Source organism: Cornus florida, unplaced genomic scaffold, assembly GCF_030987335.1.
Source record: "Cornus florida cultivar Cherokee Brave unplaced genomic scaffold, ASM3098733v1 CherokeeBrave_3.0.0_Hap2_Chr04, whole genome shotgun sequence".
Taxonomy (NCBI): domain Eukaryota; kingdom Viridiplantae; phylum Streptophyta; class Magnoliopsida; order Cornales; family Cornaceae; genus Cornus; species Cornus florida.
Window position 1 is genome coordinate 103670833 of NW_026775574.1, and position 21488 is coordinate 103692320.

The 21488-nt window shown below is 35.1% G+C and overlaps 2 protein-coding genes across 3 annotated transcripts; both read right to left on the bottom strand.

Annotated features, from left to right (window-relative positions):
* Positions 1–284: 284 nt before the first annotated feature.
* Positions 285–3557, bottom strand: LOC132304387 (pentatricopeptide repeat-containing protein At5g39710-like). 2 transcript variants are annotated; one of them, XR_009481587.1, is made up of 3 exons: positions 3112–3557; positions 1238–2362; positions 285–856 (listed from the first exon to the last, which is right to left on the bottom strand). XR_009481587.1 is itself a non-coding variant. In XM_059802043.1 (2 exons), exons 1-2 carry the CDS (start codon positions 3385–3387, stop codon positions 1364–1366), a joined length of 1275 nt encoding a protein of 424 aa, XP_059658026.1. In that variant the 5' UTR covers positions 3388–3557; the 3' UTR covers positions 285–1363. The 2 variants fall into 2 exon arrangements, 1 of the variants encoding a protein (XP_059658026.1); XM_059802043.1 differs by having other exon boundaries at positions 285–2362.
* A 2151-nt stretch (positions 3558–5708) lies between these two features.
* Positions 5709–19280, bottom strand: LOC132304388 (beta-adaptin-like protein A). Its single transcript, XM_059802044.1, has 11 exons — positions 19045–19280; positions 18086–18602; positions 16498–16622; positions 15717–15915; positions 11676–11904; positions 11339–11505; positions 10967–11176; positions 10287–10397; positions 9995–10171; positions 7288–7749; positions 5709–6248 (listed from the first exon to the last, which is right to left on the bottom strand). Exons 1-11 carry the CDS (start codon positions 19095–19097, stop codon positions 5955–5957), a joined length of 2544 nt encoding a protein of 847 aa, XP_059658027.1. The 5' UTR covers positions 19098–19280; the 3' UTR covers positions 5709–5954.
* Positions 19281–21488: the final 2208 nt, after the last annotated feature.

A 21488-nucleotide genomic window follows, 5' to 3' on the forward strand; every position in this document is an offset into this window, starting at 1 on the left:
TAAGAAACTTCATCATGTTTTGTTTTTAGAATTAGATGAGAATCCTGGTATCTTCACTTTTTTATTAGTAGAAACTTCATCCCAGTCCCATGTTGGCTACAAGGCTGCTTCTCACAGTTTTCACGTGATGCATTTCTTTGAGTTTTGCTTCACAAATTCTCAAATCACTGTTGGCATAGGATTTTCTATTGGCCACTCGATCTTATGGTCAATCGTATTGCCAAGGGTTCAAATTCTTTTATTACCTACGAAAGAAATTTTGTTTAATTTGAAACCCATCTATCTAATAGCTGGTAAAATGAGCTTATAATTAATACCTGTAAACAGAGTGCAAATTCATCCATATAATGACAATTGTAACCAGAGATAACAGGTACAGAAACAATGGCTTATCTGTACAGAACATAACTACATTCTCTGAAACAATTTACAGCCCAAAAAAGGCAGCAGATGCATGAAGGTTTCGGCTGAGAGCAGTACCATGGCATTGGGGGTGACCACTTGCTTCCTTGGACACCATGTCTCAAATTAAATGAACAGCTAGCTCTATGCAGTTAAGTTCCATCCCATTTTGTTGCAGGCGGCATAATGCATTGGTCATCGGAGAAGATAACTGCACAACGGCAGATTACCTTTGTACATCTCACAAATTTTTGGTCAAGGCTCTGAAATTAATAGCCAAATGATACACTTCAAGTTTAACATCGACAACATTGCCAGTATAACACTCAACCATTGTACAACTCAATTTGGTGCTTCAGCCCTTCCTTTTCTCATATTTGCATCCTTGGAAGTCCCAAAACACGTTGATGGCACCTCAATATTTCAAGTGTCTAGCTTCCTTAAATGGTACGCTCTGTCAATCAAAAAATGCAGGCGATGAATGTGTTAAAGTGATGAGTAAATATTCCAACTTGACAACATCATCCCACCAGTGTCATTATCAACTGAATGAAGATCAAATTTTAGGGTTAGTTTCCGCATTCATCTTACCATAATAAATCATGGACATATAGACTCCCATGCTAAAAAAGATATAGACTGAATTTCAGACATTGCAATATGAAGATACCGTACAGAAAGATGAAATTGAACTTTTGACCAGAAAAGTCTTCAGCAGAAGGTCGGTTCTCTCTTGATTTTCATTTAGTTTCTTTCTTGTCCAAAACGTGACAAGCTCGATTTTATTTTATCCAAGCTAAAATGCACCAAATTCATTCCAACCTTAACCATTTACCTTATCCCTTCCTTAGTGTTATAGCTTAAACTGAGCCTTGAAGGTTGATGGCTGAATAGGGACTTTGATGAACATTCCAGCCAAATGTGCTAATACATGAAATCAGCTATAGAAACATGAAAAAGACTATGAAAATCCAGCCAGCTTCATAGAATCCATCATCATAATCACTTTCTCAGATAAGCCTGCTCTTCGGTAGCCGGCAACTAACAAATTGTAAGTCGATCTAGTCAACTTGTGAGAACCTCTTATACGTTCTAAAAACAAGTCTAACCTATCGTAAGCTGCCTTCCTGAAGTATGAACAAATAACCTTTTCGACATCATCAGGGCATCTGAATGAGATCCCTTGTTCCAACATCCTCCCAACGGAGTATTCTACATTGTCCAATCTATCTAACATAGCATACATCCTTATAATCCCACAATGCACCCGTGACATAACTTCCGGAAGTTGATTACATTTCATTAAACTCAGTAGTAGCTCCTCCAACTCTTCCACTCTCCCAAGTTCACCATACAACCCCACAAGCTTCTGAGTCGTATATCCATTAATCTTCCACCCACCATTCACTATGAACATCAAGAACTCCTTAACTTTATCTAAATTTCTCTGCTCGCAGAGCCCCACAAGCATACTCTCTAATATGAATAAATTAGGGGTGATTCCTGATAGAATCATCTCTTCATAAAATTTATCAGCAGCATCAAATTGTTTTAATTTGACACAACCTGAAACGAGAGATTCATAGGTCCGAAGATCAGCAGAAAACCCAGCATTTCTTTTGGCCGTGTACCAAGCTTGCATGGCCTTATCATTTCCCGTGTTTGCGTGCACCGAAATGAAAGCATTATAAGTGTCAGAATTAGGCTTAAAGCCCTCTGAATTCTCCATTATTTCGAATAAGCTTAATGCTGTTATTATATTACCTGAAGACAAGAAGACAGCTATGAGTGCATTGAAAACGGCTGAAGAGGGTCTGATTCCATGGGCCTCCATCGAAGTAAACACATGCATCGCGGCAGACACGTTTTGGACCTTTCCAAATAGATATATCAATTCAGAGTAACAATCATGATCTCTCACATTATCTCTTAGCAATTTCTCTAATCTCCATTCCAAAACCTGACCAAAAATATGATGTGGATACATATACACCCACAAATAAAGTTAGTGACAAAATTAACAAACACCCCTAATCCAATTTTTTTTTTTTTGGGAAACGAAAACCCATCCAACCTAGTGACTTTTGGTACACACAGGCTGCAAGGTAAACCTAGGCTATGTAAAATCACTTGCAAACCCCACATATCATTTAAACCCAGGTGTTTTTGCATTTTTTTAAATCCGGGAGGGGGGACTTAGACACGGGCACACCCGCTTGGGGAACTAGAAGCTCAACCAATTAGGCCACTGGGTAATGCCCGTTTTTCGTAAGTGGAAAACCATGATTCAGTTGAAAAAATTACTTAAATTTTGAACATGCTAATCATACTCCTTAATTTCACTGTCCTCCCCTCAGGTTTCATATGTGTATCAAACAATCAGTTCAGTGTTGGCTAATTATTGGAATTTTGCACATCAAATTCATCATTTTTTTCTCAATTATAGTAACCAAAATAGTCTCTCGAGGGTGGGGTTTATTTAACTTGCTAAATAAAAACAGGAAAAGTAGAGAAACAAAAAATTTCGACAAGTAACATGTTTTTCATTGTTATTATAATTTCTGAATACATATATAAATATTTTGGTACCCACATTCTCTGTTAAACCCAAATAATAAAAGCTTTACTAATCAAATATAAAATAAATAATTATATATACATATATAGTGAATATATAATTATATATGGAAGAAAAAAGTTGTGATTTACCAGCTGAGCTTTGTCAGTAGATGAAGAAGACTTGAGAGCAGTGATGAGGGCATCCCATGAAAACTCGGATGTGAAATTGTTGCCCTCTGAATCGAGGGTCGCTTTGATTCGCGATTTTGGTTCTTGAAGCAATCGGGTAATCAGAGGGCTCGAAATTGACGAATAATTGTTGCAGCAAATCAAAACCTGAGATTTGAGAGGAACTATCAAATGCCATTGACGACGACTTTCGAAACCCCTTTTGGCCAACGATAAAGCCCTACAAGCTAACGCCATCTCCTTCCTCTCTGGTTTCAGTTTTGCATTTCATTTCACACATATTCAGAGTCTTCAGTTGAATTGATGGAGAGGAAGTGTCTGTTTGGATGGAGGGTCATGTCTATGCGGACAAGGGTTTCCAATCCCCTAATTGTCCCGCGTTTTTTTCGTTTCTCTTTCTTTTTCTTTTCTCTTTTTAAGTAAAACATAAACCCTAGCCACGTACACCAACAAAAAAGACAAAAAGAGAGGATAAATTACTCTTACACCCTCGAGGTTTTCTTTTATTACGGTATTACCCGTAGCTCTTAAACCTGTGAAAAAAAGTTGGTCAACTCCCCTGTAGTTTGTTGACCTTTCCTTCACCTCCCCTTTTATTAGTTGACTATTAGATCAGTTAAAAAAATAAAATAAAATAAAATACCAATAATACCCTTTTGTACATCAAAACGACAAAGAAAAAGAAAAAGAAAAATAAATGACAAAATGAATCTTATTCATCACCATTTAAGCCATTTTATTTTGAACACAAATATCCTACCATTTTTTTACACACAAATCTCATATATATAGTACAAACATGGCGAATAAATAGCAATTAGTAGAATAGAAATCAATCCATTATAATTATATATAGTAGTTTTCTTTATAGGGTTAGTGAAGACAACTGAATTGGGTGACAACTGTTCAATTTTGTCACCAAATTTTTTTTCGAGATGAACAATAATATTGTGAATTCGAATTTTGGCAAAATCAATATTGGGATTGCCCTTTTGAACTAGAGTTTTTTTTATAGAAGATGGATTAAAAGGAAAAAAAAAAGCAATTGATTGAACAAAGGAGATCTCAACCATTGAGTTTGTTATTTGGATTTCTTATATTGGGATTCATAGGCGAGGATATTGTTGAAGAAGCTGGAGGATGAGATGGAATGGTGGGTGTGGCAATGTGGTGGGAGAGAGAGAGAGAGGAGCTGGTAGCCTGGTAGAGGAGAGAGAAGTGATAATAAGGTTGTGTTTTGTCAGGTTAGCCACTCAAAATCAAGGGTATTTTGAGGATTTGAAATATATTGCTGATATCAGTAACATAAAATAAAAAATAATAATAATAAGGATATTTCAGTAAATAGCCACTACAGAGATTAGGGCATTCTGTAAATTTACATTATAGTTTAAATTCACTTACAAATAGTTACTCTGGCAGTGGTGTCAGAGTAATTTTGCAAAAACATTCATATACAGATAATAAAGACATATCTTAGAGAGGTCAGAATAATTTACCCAAAAAAAAATATATGATACTAACCCAAAAATTTAAAAATAATATTAGTGAATAATATGATACTAACATTTTTGTGAATATTTTAGTTAATTGAGGGCTATTTTTATAATTATCAAAATTTGTGTATTGAAAATATAAATAACAACCCCAATTTGGCCTTTCATTATTGTGAATGATTACTTCGATTAAGTTATTTTCATGATTTAAATTTTACTCATTAAAATCGTCTTTGTGACTTTAAAGAAAACTTGAATAAATTCAACAAAAAACTCTAATTTATTTTCAAAGATTCAATCTTTACACATTAAAACGGTCGAGCGACTTAGAAGGTACCTTGATTGAACTATTTTTATTGAAAGATTCAATATTTACTTATTAAAACAATCTTGAGAGGACTCGGCACCTCTATTCCAATGATTTATTAAAAAAAATAAAAATTTGCTTTCTATTCAATAATAGTCCTCGCAGGACGGTGAAACCCATCACACTTTTCTTCTCCCAGACAGTCCTCAATTTCATCCCACCCCTCTCAGGGTATAAATTTTTCCCACAGAAACTCGGACCCATCCCGCAAAACAGTGTCCTATCTTGTCCAGTTAGTAATGTACCTTATCAAAAAGTTGTCACGTTGAATTCCACATCACTAACATTTTCACAACCTACGTCACTCATTGGAGGGATCAGAACTAGTGTTTCGTAGAAGAGGATTTGAACCCAGAAACTGAGCAGCTGGTTCAGACCTCATAACAACACTCATCAGTCATGACTCCTGACTTCCTTATAGCAACTTAGAAATGAGGTGGTCTTCCTCATTAATCAATCCCCTTGCAGACCCAGTGCCCAGCCTTCTTGTTCAATCAGAACACGGAACATAATAGCTGGTTTTGCACAGAGCATTGGGTTGGCTACCGAAAAACGGTGTCTGAAAAATAAAAAACCCTCTTCATACTCACTTGTCACTAATAAGTTCCGAATGCACACTACCATAAAAAATTAGAACTTTCAGGCGAAGACACCTCAGTTTGCACACTACCATAAAAAATCACTTTCGAGTAATGTGTACGTAAAAGAAATTAAATACACAACTTGAGAAGTTTGTAAAACAATATCGCTACAAACAAGGGAAAAAAAATAGGAGATCAAGCAACCACAGTCCGACACTAATCATTCTTATATTGTACAGAAATGTACCGCTATAGAAAACTCTCACTCACTATGTTTCTTTCCTCAAACAAAGAGAATTACATGAAAGAACGTAAACCAAAACCTAAACTATGCCAGAGTACAAAAATGCATTTGAATGACTAGGACATACCAAATTTGGACAAGGCTGACTGGAACAAAGCTGAGAAGGCCTCGGAGGAACTCTGATCATCAGCTTTGATCTTTATTTGAGCTTTGGATGTTGATGAATTAATTATACACTCTACAAGAAAGGTCGATGACGATGACTCTGCTTTTTGTGCAAAGAAAAAGAATTTGAAATTTGGGGCTTGACCACCCGAGGCGATGCATTGGATGAAATGGCCCTGCATGTGTCTCAGGAGGGATTGAGGCGTTGTTAATGCCGCCACTCCTTGTGGATTCATGGAGTATTCCTGCAAAAATATTAAATTAATGAAATGCTCTCAACGAAAGACGAGTGCAGATAGACAAAAGACAATACAGGTTACAGATTTAGGAGCATAAAATCTAACAAGCCAAGGCATGCAAAGGTAAGATATGTATCAACAGCTACTATTACATGGATGCACATGCAAAAGCTACAATATTTAACAGCTTGCAGCTTTCCGACTTCTATTCAATGTGAGAACAAAGTTGCGCCAAAAAATTATTATTTTTAGAAAAAAAGAAAAGCAAAAGAGAGAGAGGATAAGAACACAGTAAAAAACTTGTGGACCATTTCAGCCATTGATAAATCGAATAAGATCTTGATCAGGGTTTTAAGACTAGAAAAAATTAGATTGACTGTTCAGACTGGCCATGTGACAGTCCATCTGAGAGAACCTGTCACATAATAGGAAAACAGCTTCTTATGTCATGTTGCAAGTTACGCGCTACTAAGCTGGAAAATAGAAGGTGGGAAAGAAAAAACAAACTAAATTCTTGTACACCGAAAAGCCATCCGAAGACGGTACCGAATAGAGACATCCTAAAATAGATTTTAAAAGTTTGAACAAAGCAATGGAATATCATGAACACTTCAAATAGAATGTCCACTGGATGAGTGTATGAGGTACATCCCCATGAAATATAAGTTTCTTAAGTTGCCAACTATTTAAGCTCAAATGAGTATTATCTTTAATATGCTGCAGAGTAACCATGAATATAAAACTGCAAGTTTCATTAATAGGTTTAGCCCAAACCCACTTCACTCGATGTACATTACAGGTTTAATTTGGGGATGTCATTCACCAGGTCAACTAAATTGTGTCTTATCATTTACTAAATTAACTAGCCACAAAAACATAAGAGATTCTATCTCATATAATAAATATATGTTTGCATATATACAAAGACTTCTATATGTGTTCATATATAAATATACAAAGAGAGATAGAGAGCGAGAGAGAGCAATATTCAATAAGCGCAACCAATGTAGATGACCAAAAGTCATATAGAGAGTTCAAAGTAAACCTGTGATACAGATATTTGTAATTGGCGCCATTTCTGCTGAAAAGTATTCGGATCAAGTACAGCCTTTGCATTAAGCTTCAAAGGAGGAGGTGCAGGTGCAGGAGCAGGAGTGGATGCAACTGGCAAACCTAAACCAAGTAGATCATCAATGGCCAAGCTAGTTTGCGGAGCTTGTGCTGGTAATGGGTTGATTGAAGGTATGAGCTCCAATGGAGCCTGAGAAGCAATCAAGGGTGCAGAAGAAGCATCATATGAAGGGGCGCTGTATGCAGAACCGTTGCCACTAGGAGCTCTATTTTCTTCCCTCTCTGAGGTACTTAGAAGCAGATCCTTGTCATTTGCCTCAACACTTTGGGCGGAGACCACGTCATTTCTAGATTCTACTCCAATAGATAAATTTCCAAGTTCTTCTGAAAAAGCAAATGGACCTCTGTGTTCCTTATCGGTAAACATGTAAGAAGGCTGCAAAATTTGTAGATTGTCAGCTGACAGTATTTATAGAAACCATCAATTAACTTCTATTCTATTTCCAAATCCCAAACATAATTTATCATAGACATGAATATTCGTCAAACCAGAGTCTGATATGGAAGTGAAGATACATTAGATATTTAAACAATGCCTGTGTTCACCCTTGAATTTCCCATCTTAGTAGGCTTATCCAACTATCCTCAGGCTAGTTTTGGGGCTTTCTCTATGTTTTCTTTCCTTCATGGAATGTCCAACTTTCAAAGCATCTTTTGGATTCAGAATCAGCTTTAGAAAGCAAGACGGAGCACTTCTAAAGCATGTTTTTACAAGAGGAAAGGAAAATTAGTAGGTCTAGGACTTCTCTCTCCCAGTGAAGAATTACATTCCAGCATGATGGACATTAGTTGAAAATAGTTCTCAACAAAAATGCAAAAATAATTGCTACATTTTCCAGGCTTATACTTCCCTTTTTTTCTTTTATATCTCTCTTCTTCTTTTTTTTCTTTTTTCTTTTTTTTTTTTTCTTTCTCTCTTGTTTGGGGAGGGGAGTGGACAGTCCCTTCTCGAATTGTTTGTGGGAATCTTTTACTAGACTTGGGAGTCGTGGGCAATCGAGGACCTCACCTATAATCTAAGGCTCAAGGCACATTATGACACCAAGGTCTCCTGGAGCCTAAGCAGGTGCAACTAAAGGTGTGAACCTAATTGAAGGCGCATGTGTAATAGTAGTAATGCATATGAAATAATGATATATCAGTATAAAAAAAAAAATGAGTATAAAACCTTTTGATATGTATATGAATTTAACTAAATCAAATGCCATTAAAAATGTGCAACAATAAAAGGCAATAATCATATAAGTTTAACATGTATAATATTAAGATAAAATTTCAGAATCAGACACAGGACACACTTTATGTAAATAGTTACTATAAGCTCATGAATTCCATTAAACATCATAAGATTAAACAATGTGGTCCATCAAATAAGACCATGATATGAGAGTACGTAAAGTCATGGCCGTTTTAAAAGGCAATTAGAAAGATAGGATGAGTGACTGAAAAATAAGAGGCGGGCTTTTTTCCAGCCTAAAGCTTTGCTAAAAAGCACGGGCCCGAGGGCTTTACGTGAGCCTCGCTTATAGTAGGTTGAGGCGCTCTAACTCAGCCTTGACCAACCTGAGACTTTTTTTTAACCTAGGTGCGGTTTAAGACTATGACCTCACCCAATATGTTTGCGCTTTGTAAAATGGAAGGCATGACTAATATTCATTTTGCTAGGTTCCCCTTCTGTATTCTTTATGGGAATCTGGTACTAGACTTAGCAGACATAGGTAATGTGCAATGAAGCTAAAAGATACAATAAGCCCTAAAGGCTTGAAATCCAGAAGGATGCAATTTTTTGTTAAATCAAAATCATGCATCATGTCGAAAGCTTCTTCACTGCTCACAAATGTGTGCATCTCAGTAGAGGGAACCAAACCACCTTTGAGGGAAAAAAAATGAACGAGGATGCTGTGTGAAAGATAATAGTTCACAAATGTAGACCAAGTGGCAGAATCTCATGATGCATGGACAAGTATGGTGCATGACTTGCAATAGTCATGGATATAAAAATTTTATTAAATTTGATTTGTGCATCTTGTGGAGTTTTGTTATAGACATGATTACATATGAAATTTTGTCATTGTCATTTATAAACTAAAGAAATTTATTTTACAAGTAAATTTCAATTTTGCCAAAACTCTGTATCTGTATTGCTCAGTGGCTTATCTTCACATAAACGGTCCCAAGTCCGGCAAGGAGAAGGGTCGTGTGAGGTAGCTTGACAGCCAATGCAAAGACTTCTGTCAGGATTTTATGAATATAAATCCAAGGAATAGAACAAGTAGCACGTGGTGACCTTAAAAAACACAGAATGGCACAACAGGATTTGTGTAGCCGGCCCTAAATAGTTGGAAAAAAGGCTGAGTTGAGTTAATTTTGCAAAATAGTTTAAAGTCCTATTTAACAAGTTAGCAAGGGAAATAGCCATCACTTCCCCCCCCACCCCCGCCCGCATGAAATTGAATAATAATAACTACTATTCAAAAACTTCATCCCACTCTCAATCCTTTTTTTACACTATAATTGTTTGGAGCATAAGACTGGTTCAAGAAATTTTTAATTGACTATGAGTCTTGCAGGTGATTTACTATGAACTCAGATCAGCATTGAGGGAACAGAAGTAAAGTTACCTTCTGGTATACAACAGAGAGGCTGTTGAATTCATCAAATATGCGATCTTTTATTTCACTACTCTGAGTATCTGCAAAGACGGACACAGCTTGCTTCAGAGGGTTCACTACACGTTCTGCTACAGATACATTATGTTGCAAAAGCCTGTAGTAGAATAAGGCTCTATCATGAACATCCTGCAGCAAGTGAATAGTTTTAACTGAACATTATTGCACAAACTAGTCTGAATCATAGATAACTTCAATCAAAATTATTCAGCCTTTTGAAATAACATAGAGGTCAATTCTGAACCTGATGAAAATCAGCAAGACCAGCAGCTAAAGCAGCTCCCAAGGCTTTCTGAGTCTCAGGTGGCCTTCTTAAGAAACACTTCATTACAGCAGTAAGAAGATGCAACCGAACCTGTGCGATGTTAACATTGATAATTCAGTACTCATTCCATGCAGATTTAAAAGAGGTAAACCGTAATGTATAGAAATATTACTTATTCTAAACGCATGTAAAGCATGGATGGCAAGCTCAGGGTCCATAAACAACAGGTGAGACAGGTTAGCTACCTTTTGCCTCTTGGTTCAATTGGATCAAATGCCATACACATTTGGGCTTCAACATCAAGACATGAAACATATTTTGAAAATCAAAGATTAATCATTGTTCCAATTCTTCTATGTTTGACCCCAAATCCACAAAATCCCGTCATAACACTCCTATTTTGTCCTGGATATTAATTGTATTTTTTCCTTGGCCTCTAGGAGTTTCACGTCTGGGCACTTGAGAAATTAGCCTGATTCATACTGAATCCATGCCATAGTCAATAAGCTACTGTCTAAATACTAGCTGCTATTCAATTAGAATTCTATTCCAGAAGAAAATAATGTTGGTTAAAAACTTCCACCCAATACAATATCCTGGTCAGGAAAGCCTGTAGAGATAAACAACTGAGAAATATTGAGAAAATGCAGCCTGGTTACCTCAGCAGAATCCTCATCCTCCCAGCTGTCAATTAAACTTTCCAAAATATAAGGAGCATCCTGCATATCTTGAGCATACTCCCCTAGCATCCAAATAAGAGCAGCCTTGGCTTTCGGCTCCTGAACATTTTGGCTGCTGATATTTCCAACAACTGCAATGCAATCATGACTCCATTGAGGATATTTCCTGAGAAGATCCTTTACAAGCACCTGCATAAAGAAGTCCAAATTTGCATCAACTGCCCAAAAAAAGTTCATTATTCAATAATGTTATTTGCATGGATTTAGGATACATTCTGCCGGTATTGGTGTCGACATGTGGTTTCGTATCAGAATATTCAAGTATCTAGGATGCACAAATATAGGATTTACCAGAGTTTCAGCTGTCACATAATCCTTTTCCATCTCCAGAAACTGAAGCAACCTATCAACAATGGCATTCACATCATACTGCTGCAGAGCTATCTTACCAACAGCCCTAATTGACTCTCTTGCCATCGGAATATCAACATTTGCAGCATATTCACATAATTCTGTCACTGAAATGGATAAATAAAAAATTATGCATTAGTTACACATGAAAATCTAAAAATTAAAGACAATATCTGTGACCAGATAATGGGTCACCAACCAGGACGAAATGCAGATTTTCCTACGTCAACAATTTCTGTGAAGCATTCAGTGTAACTCTTTTTTAATTTTTGCTTACCAATTTCATAAGTATTGTTCTCGTTGGCCACTGCAGTCAACATTTCAAGCTTCAATTTCTTAGCATAAAATGGATCATTATATTGGCAATAGAAGTGTTTGTAGTCTGAGGAAAATAGCATAGGTGCACGCATCACCAAAAGATGCAGGTGGCTTAATACTGCATAAGATTGCTCCGGACTTCCTGAGCTCACTAGGGTAAGCAAAGGTGCTTTGATACGCTCGTACACCTGTAGAAGAAGATTTTTATTTTTTTCATTAAGGAAATGCCATTCTTTTGAAATATGGAGTGATAAAAGACAGAGCCCAGCAACCGCAAGATAACACTCATTAAAAATGTAAAATTAATGCTGATGAAGCAAAAAATACAAAAAGGAAAAGCACAGAAAGACAAGAAGAAGATTCCCTACAACTGATGAGGCATACCACTTCAGATCAAAATCAAACAAGAATACACAACGATAAGATATAGAAAATAAGAAACAGTTACCACTAGCGAGGGGAGAATGCGCCGTTAATGCCACTCCTTACATGGATTTATGCCCAAGAACAGTTTATATCACTAGAATTGATGTAATACCTAAATTATTAGAATCTAAATTTTAGAAATAATTAGTGGCAAAATGGTAAATAAGGTGATTTTAATCTATGTGGGTACATGATTCTTAGTAACAAAACATGTCCTAAAGACCATTAATTAATTATTATTTAGGGAGTATGCAGACATGTGAGAGAGCATGCATCTTCGAAGAAAAGCCTAAAACTTATTCAGGAATACAGGCAAGTAGATCTTGTTTTTATCTTTTATATATATACATTTGTGACTTGATCTATTAATGATTATAAGATTAAATTTCACAACAACATGACCTAGAACACAATCTGTGAATATGAAGATGGATACGGGTGTTACATCTAGGGATAACTTAGTAATTTCTTCTTGATTTATGGAATTAAACAATCTGATATTTCATTATACTGTATATATACATATATATATATACGAATAATTTAGTAAATTCTTCTTGATTTATGGAATTATAAAATCTACTATTTCATGATATCTGTATACATAATGATGATTGTAAATCTGGACACACACACATACACACACATGTCCACAAAGTAGTAGTATGTGTATATATAGCCTTGAATCTGTCATACATGAATACATGTATATTTATGTTTGTGTGTGTGTGTGTATACAAAGAAGTAGTACTATAGTTGCATTCGAATGCCATGGCTGAAGCTTGAGTTTGAGGCCAGGAGATTGTGAGATTTAACATTGATTGACATAAATCGGGAAATTTTAGGAACTTGTTATGATCTAGAACACAACCTGGAAGAGGCTGGATTGTTGCAGGATCTGAAAACTGGGGTTTTTAGTAGTGAGGTCCAGGAAAAGGGGGAAGATGACAACCACCAGCAGCCTGCACACACCCATGTGCAATGGTGGCACATGGGGACGGCGATCTGGCAGTTGGTTGGGCCGTCCAGGCTCCACTAGCCCAACTGAGATGTTTGGGCCCAATTTCAGGTCCATCCACAAAATATATTTTATTTGAATTTTTTACTATTAGACATTAGAAAATATTTTCCAGAGAATTGTGATAAAATGCAAATATATCATTCTCATCTGGTTTACAAATTGAACTAGAATATTAGTGTTTCGGTGTACTTAGGTAGATTAGTGGTGAAATTAGCTTAAAGAGTAATACTTTTGCATCTTCATAACAAAAGAAAAAATATACGCCTGCGCCGTGTTATTGCAAAACCAAAAGAAGCTGAAGTTACTCCTTATGATCTTTGTGATTGGAATGTAAAATGATCAAACTCAGGAATTTAAAGCATATACAATATAATGCATTTAAGCTGACGAATTATCTATAAATCATTGGGCCATAAATTTTGAAGGATAGGTAAAATTTGAGGGTTTGAGGAACACTATAGAACTTAGATAGTAATTCGGGTAGGGTACACTACACGTTATTTTACTAATTGATTCTATCAATTACTAACTAATGCAACGACGAGTAATATATTGCTCTTTGAAATTATTGTTTGGTTGGAGCCTGGAGGGGAAGTCCGGGATTGACCCTATGAGGACTATAATTGGTATGATATGAGGACTTGCCTTTGGAAGGTGCATGATCCTTCATTGTTGATATTATAAAAATGGCCATTGGGCTAAGCACTCCCTTTTATGAGGTTTACAGTCTAGGACCTCTGGGTGAATAGACGTATGAACCCAGCATTTGTGTTTAGGTGGTCCATGATTGGAGTGTGTATGAGCTGTGCTACGACTATATAATCCCGGGTTTGAGATTGCGCCACTTAGCCCCGGGCCTCATGGTTAAATAATTGAAAATTAATAATTGTTCATAAAGAAAATTAACTAATTAAAGAGTTGAGGAGGAAGAAATGGTTGTATAGTTAGATTAAAGATAACAATTAATGAGATATTAATTATTTATTACTGAGATAAGTTTATAAAATAATATAATTACTATAATTGAGTTGCATTTATCTATGAGAGCATAAAGTAAGATCATCTTGTTTGCTGTGATCTTGCTAAGTGATGTAGGACATAATTCTGAACGGTTCAACAAACAGGTTTTCGACATCGTAGGAGTGTTTTTTGGGTTGGAAACTACCTTTTGAGTTAAACCCACTAGCTTTAGCTTGTGGGCCATGTTGGTTTTCCGCTGAAAATCTTCGTTTAGGGCTCCGAAATCGTGTTTTGTCTTATAGGAGGCCTGCTGATTATTTCAGGATTTTTGTTGGAGGCCTTAACGAAGTCTGAATGCTCTGAGATTTTATATTTAATAGTTTTATTTGATTAGGTTTCTTTATCTATTTTTTCAAAATTTTTAGAGAGAAATTATTTTTAGGGTTATTTCTAGGATCAGTTTCCTTTTAGTGTTAGGTTTTCACTATTATAAATATACATGTACTGCAAGAGAAGAATTCAACCATTTATCAATAATATTTCAGAATTCTTTATGAATTTATCTCTTGTTTTGTGGATTCAAAACACCCTACTTTGTGGATTCAAAGTAGCCCGTTCCTTGTGAACAAATCTATCGCTTCCGCTACGTCACTAAGTTTGTGAACTCACTCCTTTATTATCTACCAGATACTTGGGACGTGACACATGGTAGATGCACGTGATAGAGTTATTTAATTTATTACTGTTATTATTCTAGTTCCTATTCTTACTATTGAGAGACATTGTAATGAGGATTGTCTTGTAGTAGTTTTAGAGTTCGATTTTATTGAATAGTTGTTATGGATTTTATAATGAACTTTATTTTAAAAAATGTAATTGTATATTGTAGGCGATGCAGTGCATATGGTTATTTGATTATGGACTTTATTTAATAACATCATTGATTGAAATCACCAAGAACCTTTTTTCCCTATATCCTAGTCCAATGGGGATGTGTTCAAGCTGGCTAAAACTTGTGCTCTTGAGACAAATACAGAGGCATCATAAGGCCAACACCGGCAAACTTTTAACTACAGAACTAGAAAATAAGTATTATAGCACTCTCTCTTGATCAATAACCATACACACATCTGCTAGAGATTTTTTAAATCTATTCTGTCACTTTTCCTTCTAGTAAGCGATTTGAGATCCATAACAAAAGTCAAATCCTTCAGTAATCTCGAAAACCCATGGCATTTAATATTTTTTGCTAGTACTAAAATATTCCTTAGTGCTAGCAAAAAACAACTTCAAGCATTCAAGGATTAAGAAACACCAGATCAGATTCATGCCATGTAGATGATGTATATAAATGTAGTAATAAAGAAGGCTTATAAAGCATGATGACAACTCAAATAACCTTGCAATGGCTAAAAGGACTCAATCTCAATGGATCTCCCTTGATATATAGAATAAGACATTATTTCATTATTACTTGAAATAGATCAAGAAAGGGATCTTATTGATAAGCACTGGTTCATGAAAGTGAATAGCTAAAAAAATTCACTATTACTTGAAAAAATGAACGCATAAATGAACATATATGATAGGCACCTGCTGATGAACATCATTCATAGACAATGTCAATTGCATAAAGAGCTTAATGGTTGCTAAGACAACGGCACCATTTGCATGTTGAAGCCTATCTTCAAGAAGATTCATGATGTCAAATATCTCATTGCCGTCTGAGGGTACATATTTAGCTACCAATTCAAGGACAATACATTGTGCCCATTCACTGAATTCCTTGATCCTGCAAAATATGTAGAAAAGCTAAGGATTTTTTGTTTCATAGAAAAATCAATAAGAAAGATATTATAAAAGAATACCAGTACAGGATGATTTACTGCACATTTGCATCTGTAACTGTTACAGTGAATCAGGCACTATCTTATTCTGTCAACTCTGCTGCTGCATTCACTACCATAACAGGGGCAGCGGCACCATAAGGGGTCCATTGCAAGTGTGGAGAATTTGATATCTAATTTATAATGGATTACTATTCTGTGTATGCCTTGCACCCAAACTTTCACCTAATTGATAATTAATTATCATATGTAGATTCTACTGCTGCATCAATTACCACAGCAGAGGCAGGGGCACCATAATGGCTCCATTGCAAATGTGGGGAATTTGATTACCTAATTGCTAATGGATTATTATTCTGTGTATGCCTTGTTTGGAATATATGAAAGTTAATAGCATCTTTATTCATGTTATTACATATAATGGGTGTTCAACAGTGTTTTAGGTCCAATTTGAAGTCAAAATATGTCTCTTTAACATACAATTCCCTAAATAAGTTAATAGTCTATAAACACAACAAAAATCATACCGGTTCAAAAGGTAATATATCATTGGCTTGCTAAGCAATGCCTCTCTCTCCCTTGATGCTTCCTCAGATGTACTTGCTTCCAAACTCCATATCTCTTGTAGGGCAGACAAACAATTTGCAACTACCTGATAAAGAAATTAAAAGAAAATGTACTAATTAATACAGTTTATGATCATTTACCGAAATCACCTCTACATGTAAAAGATAGGACTAAAGGGAAAAAGATATAAGTAAGCTTGTCTATCTAATGGAAGAATCAACACAAACTAGTCTATTAACACTGACAAGATATTTATATTATGAAGAGGAAATACGGAGCGAAAAACAAAAAGGAAGCTATTAAAGCTATTAAGAAAGAATGAAATTTAGAGATGGAAAAATAAAATTGGAGAATACATGTTTTAACTGAAGAATTTGAAAGAAAAAGTGTTTAAAAAAATTCTATACAAAAGATCAAAGTATTAGTACTTATCCAGAGGTGCAACAAATGAATAGTACAACTGTAAATAATTGTATCGTTGCGTGTGTGCGAATGAAAAACTAAAAAGCTGTTGCAAATTTTCTTTTAACAATTTGATAAGGAAAATGTCTCCATCGCTAAAATGGAGGCAAAAGCTCCATTTAATACTAAAAGGCATTACAAACTATTGGAAACGTCAACAACCCACGATATATTTATTGCAAGGAAGACCATATGGAGGTAATTAAGGAGTGGAGCATGTGTCAATGTTATGGACAATCTTAAAATCCTAATTTCTATAATTTAGCCTAGTAAAAGAATTAACTTATTGACTAAATCAACAAGCTTACAAATAGGGATGGTAAATTACCCTACCCGCACCTGTTGGGACATATTTGGGATGGTTTATTCGGGAACAAAGCGGGGACATGGCAAGGGAGTAAAAACCTGCGCTGGTGCGGGGAGGGGACGGGGACATGTACCCATGCCCCGTTTATATCACATAAGTACTTAAATACCCCTATATATTACTAAGATACTAAAATAATCTTGCATAAACTAAAACACCAAAACTCTAATATCTTATCTCTCTACCATTTCATCAAACTAATACCCTTTATATTGTTTAGAAAGAAAAAGAAAAAGAAAAAAAAAAATACTGTTAAAACAGGGAGAGGGTATCAAACGGTTTTTTTTTTTCCTGAATGTAGGGTATCAAACGGTTTACAACACTAAAAGGGCTTCTTGTTCGCTATTGCCGAGACCAAGCATCCGGCATTCAAAAACAACAAAAGCTTGAATTTCATGGTGCATCACTACTCCCACTTCATACATTCACAACAGTTCAAAATCATTATGAATTCAAAACAGAACAGTTCACAGTTAATGTTTGCATAATCGTAAATTTCCAAATTTAAACAGCAACGTCCAATAGTCAAAATTGTTGTGTATAATGTATGCCTCTGAAAGAGAAAATGCCTATTCATATTTTATAAGGAAATGCAAGAAAAGTAATTATTCAAGGGTCTAAGATGAACTCAGTTCATTCCAAAATTTTATAATATAGTTTCCTTTTAAATGCTGCTAAACTGAAACCAAACAGAAAACAATTGTCTAGAGTAAGCCCACCTGAGTCTCTGGATCGTTAAGCATCAAATGTTTAAGCATTGCCGGAAAATCTGCATCAACACAAGTTGCAGACGATATATGATACAACTTCAAAACCCCAATGACAGCCACCGTCCTCACATAACTGCTCCCATCTTTCAACCCCAATCCCAGCGGCCCCACCAAGTACTCCACCAAATTCGCCACTCGCAATGAACACAAACTTCTCAAAGCAAGCCCCCGGATCATTGGATCCTCGTCCTTACAATCCCTCTGAAGAAAATTTATTGTTAGAAGCGCCAGATCTGGATTGCCTTTTGCGTAATTCCCAACATACAAATAACACATTTTCTTGAGAACAATATCTGATGTAGCAGAGCACATCACCATCTCGCTGAAGAGCGATGACACGTCAATGCCAATTGTCATGTATGAGATTACTTTCTTGAAGAGCTCTCTCTTCGAGTCATCACTCCCCGGCGCTCGGCTTCCAGCGAGCTGCCGGAGCTGAATTTTCAGATCCGAGACCTCTCCTTTACTGGTAAAATCAGTCTTAGGGTTAGGATTCTGATAAACATCTGTCTGTAAACTAGTATGTCTTTGTATTTTAGAGAGAGAGAAAGAAAAACCAATTTTCTGTGCCATTAACAAGTTTCAATGCCTTTCATAGATATACATACATGGATATAGACATATACACACAGAATTTTGATTCCTTCAACAATTCTAGAAATTGAAGATGATCACTGAAGTACAATTTGAGATTTAAAGTATTATAAACGTACGTGTATGAATGTATCTGACGATTATGAAGAATATTCAACTGGCAATATTTATATAAAACACACACAAATATAAGATATACCTATAGTACATGTATGTATATATTGTAATGTAATTAATTAAGGTATGCCAAAGAGTCTGCTTCGAGTTCTCCGTCGTCTAGAGAGATAAAGTAGAGAGAGAAAGAGATGAGTTACCCGGACGGCTGAGAAGGTGAGGGAGATCGCTGAGATTGAGCTGGAGGAGCCATGGGAGGCAAAAATTCAAGCTTGAGAGAGAAATTTACAGAAATTTTTGATTGATTGATAAATCTTTATTCAGTTGAATCAATTATCGATCTGTGTGTACAGATCGTTCGGAGAGAGAGAGAAGCATTCGAGTGCAACGACGAATTTGAGAAAATTGTAGTTTCACAGAGAGTGACAATATAACCCTCGCCGAGGACAAATAGGTATCAGATTTTCTAACTTGCGCCGTGGACAAATAGGTATCAGATTTTCTAACTTGCGCCGTGGTGTGCTAATAACAATTGTCACCCATGTTTTTTCTTCTCAATTTCTTTTCTTTTTAGAAAAATATCATCATCTATAAAATAAGACTTTTTTTATTGATTTTACTTGATTGATAGAATTTAAAATAAATATTAAATTAAAATTGACAACCAAACAAATATCAGGCAAAATGTTTAAGTTCCTGGTAGGAATATCATTATATATATTGAATTTAAAATTTTCATACTTTTAAAAAGCATTTGTTTGGTAGAAAGAGACCAGGGTTAAAAAATTTAATTATTTTAAATTCTACTATACATATACAATCCTCTCAATTATTTTTGCATTGTTAAATAGAAATGAAAAAGTTGTAAAGTTAGACTCAGCAAGTTATTTGAAAATTTGTTTCGTGGGCTTGATAGAGTTGGTAAGATAATGGTCTGGGTGTCATATTCTCATATTCTCGTTTATTCTCATTATATTCTTTAATACCTAGGTGAATTCCTGGTGCCAATAAAAAAAATAAATAAATAAAAATTTATTTGAAAATTTATTAATGCTATGTTCCGCGAAATCGCAAAAAATCTTAGCCACCAATTTTAATATCAAATTTTTAATTTTACGTAGCAGGACAAAATCTAAGAGATCATTACATTTTATTTTAATTTTACTTTTTCCTATTCTGTTCCTCAAACTTTATTTTATTTATTTATTTGTTTTCATTCATTAGCTTCTTCCTTGTGGAGGGAGTGAGATTGTTGTTGAAACCAATTCTTCAAATATGAAACGGAGAAAATAAAAAAGATGACAAGTTTTAAAATGAGATTTTATTTTTGTATCTAGATCAAATTAGAACTAGGAACATGTGAATAGAATTAGATTAATCAGACAATAACTAGCCATATAACTTGTAATAATTTCTGAATCACCACCATGAAATTTTGTTATCAATTGTTACAATGCATTGTTCAGGACTAAAGAAGAGCTGACCGATGCTACTAACGTGTATCATAGTTTGAAACATGAATTTTAGTTAAATTTATGTACTTGTTCATCTATTCAAAAATTTAAGTTGTTAGATGTTATTGCATACTTATCTATTTATACACTTCAACTCCCATCCAAATGGGTCGATCCCACTTATAACAACGTATTGATGTTACAAAAACTTTTTAACATTTCAAGAGAAGTTAGTGCAATTTTGCCAAAAACTTACATCAACTACATCTTTCACTAGAGTTTTTGAATATATAACAGATAAATTATCATATATAGTTTTGACCTTTATTTTTTAGTTAATGGCATTTACCATTTTTTTCTACAAAGCACGACCAAATAAAACAACACTACGCAAAGGCATAGGACAAACACCAAACAAAGCCACCATAATATAAGATATGGGCACAAAGACCCTGCAACCATAAAAGCATTCCACGTCCCAACCCAAACTAAGACTCATAATGTAATACCTCTAATTTCAAAAGGATAATTCTGATATTTAATTTATTATTTTAAATTGCATTTGATTATTTTCCTTGGTTTGATTTAATTGATTTAATGGATTTATTACTTATTTTAATTTAATTGATTTAATGGATTTGTTATTTGTTTTAAATTAATTGACTTAATTGTTGTAATTGAATTTAATTGTTTAATGGTTTTAATTTAATTGTAAATTTAATGGTTTTAATTTAGTTGTTTAAAGTGAATTGTTTTAATTACAGTTAATTAGGTTTTCAACGTGACTGTATGGAAGGTGGCACATAGAGTTATATTAGGTTTTCAGTTCAGCCGACGCTGGAATTTAACCTAGGTTGTTCTATGGGCCGAGTTGTACATGGATTAGGGTTAGTGTTAATATACATCGGTAAATATAAAGCAATACACGGTTGAGGGTTTTTAGAAAAATAAACGTAAATTCTGTAAAAACAGAGATCGTGAGATACAGAAGGAAGACCGTGAGAGATAGGAGAGGAAGGCTAGGTGGGATCAAGGAGGAAGGAACATGGTTTTGTGGAACTATAGTCTATGATATTAACAGAACCTTCAGATACGGTGAATTAGAATTTCAAATCTGAAACTCAAAGCCAAGTCTCTGATTCTTCTCTTTCCCGTTAATTCGTGTTCTGTGCATGCCTAGTTAGACTCCA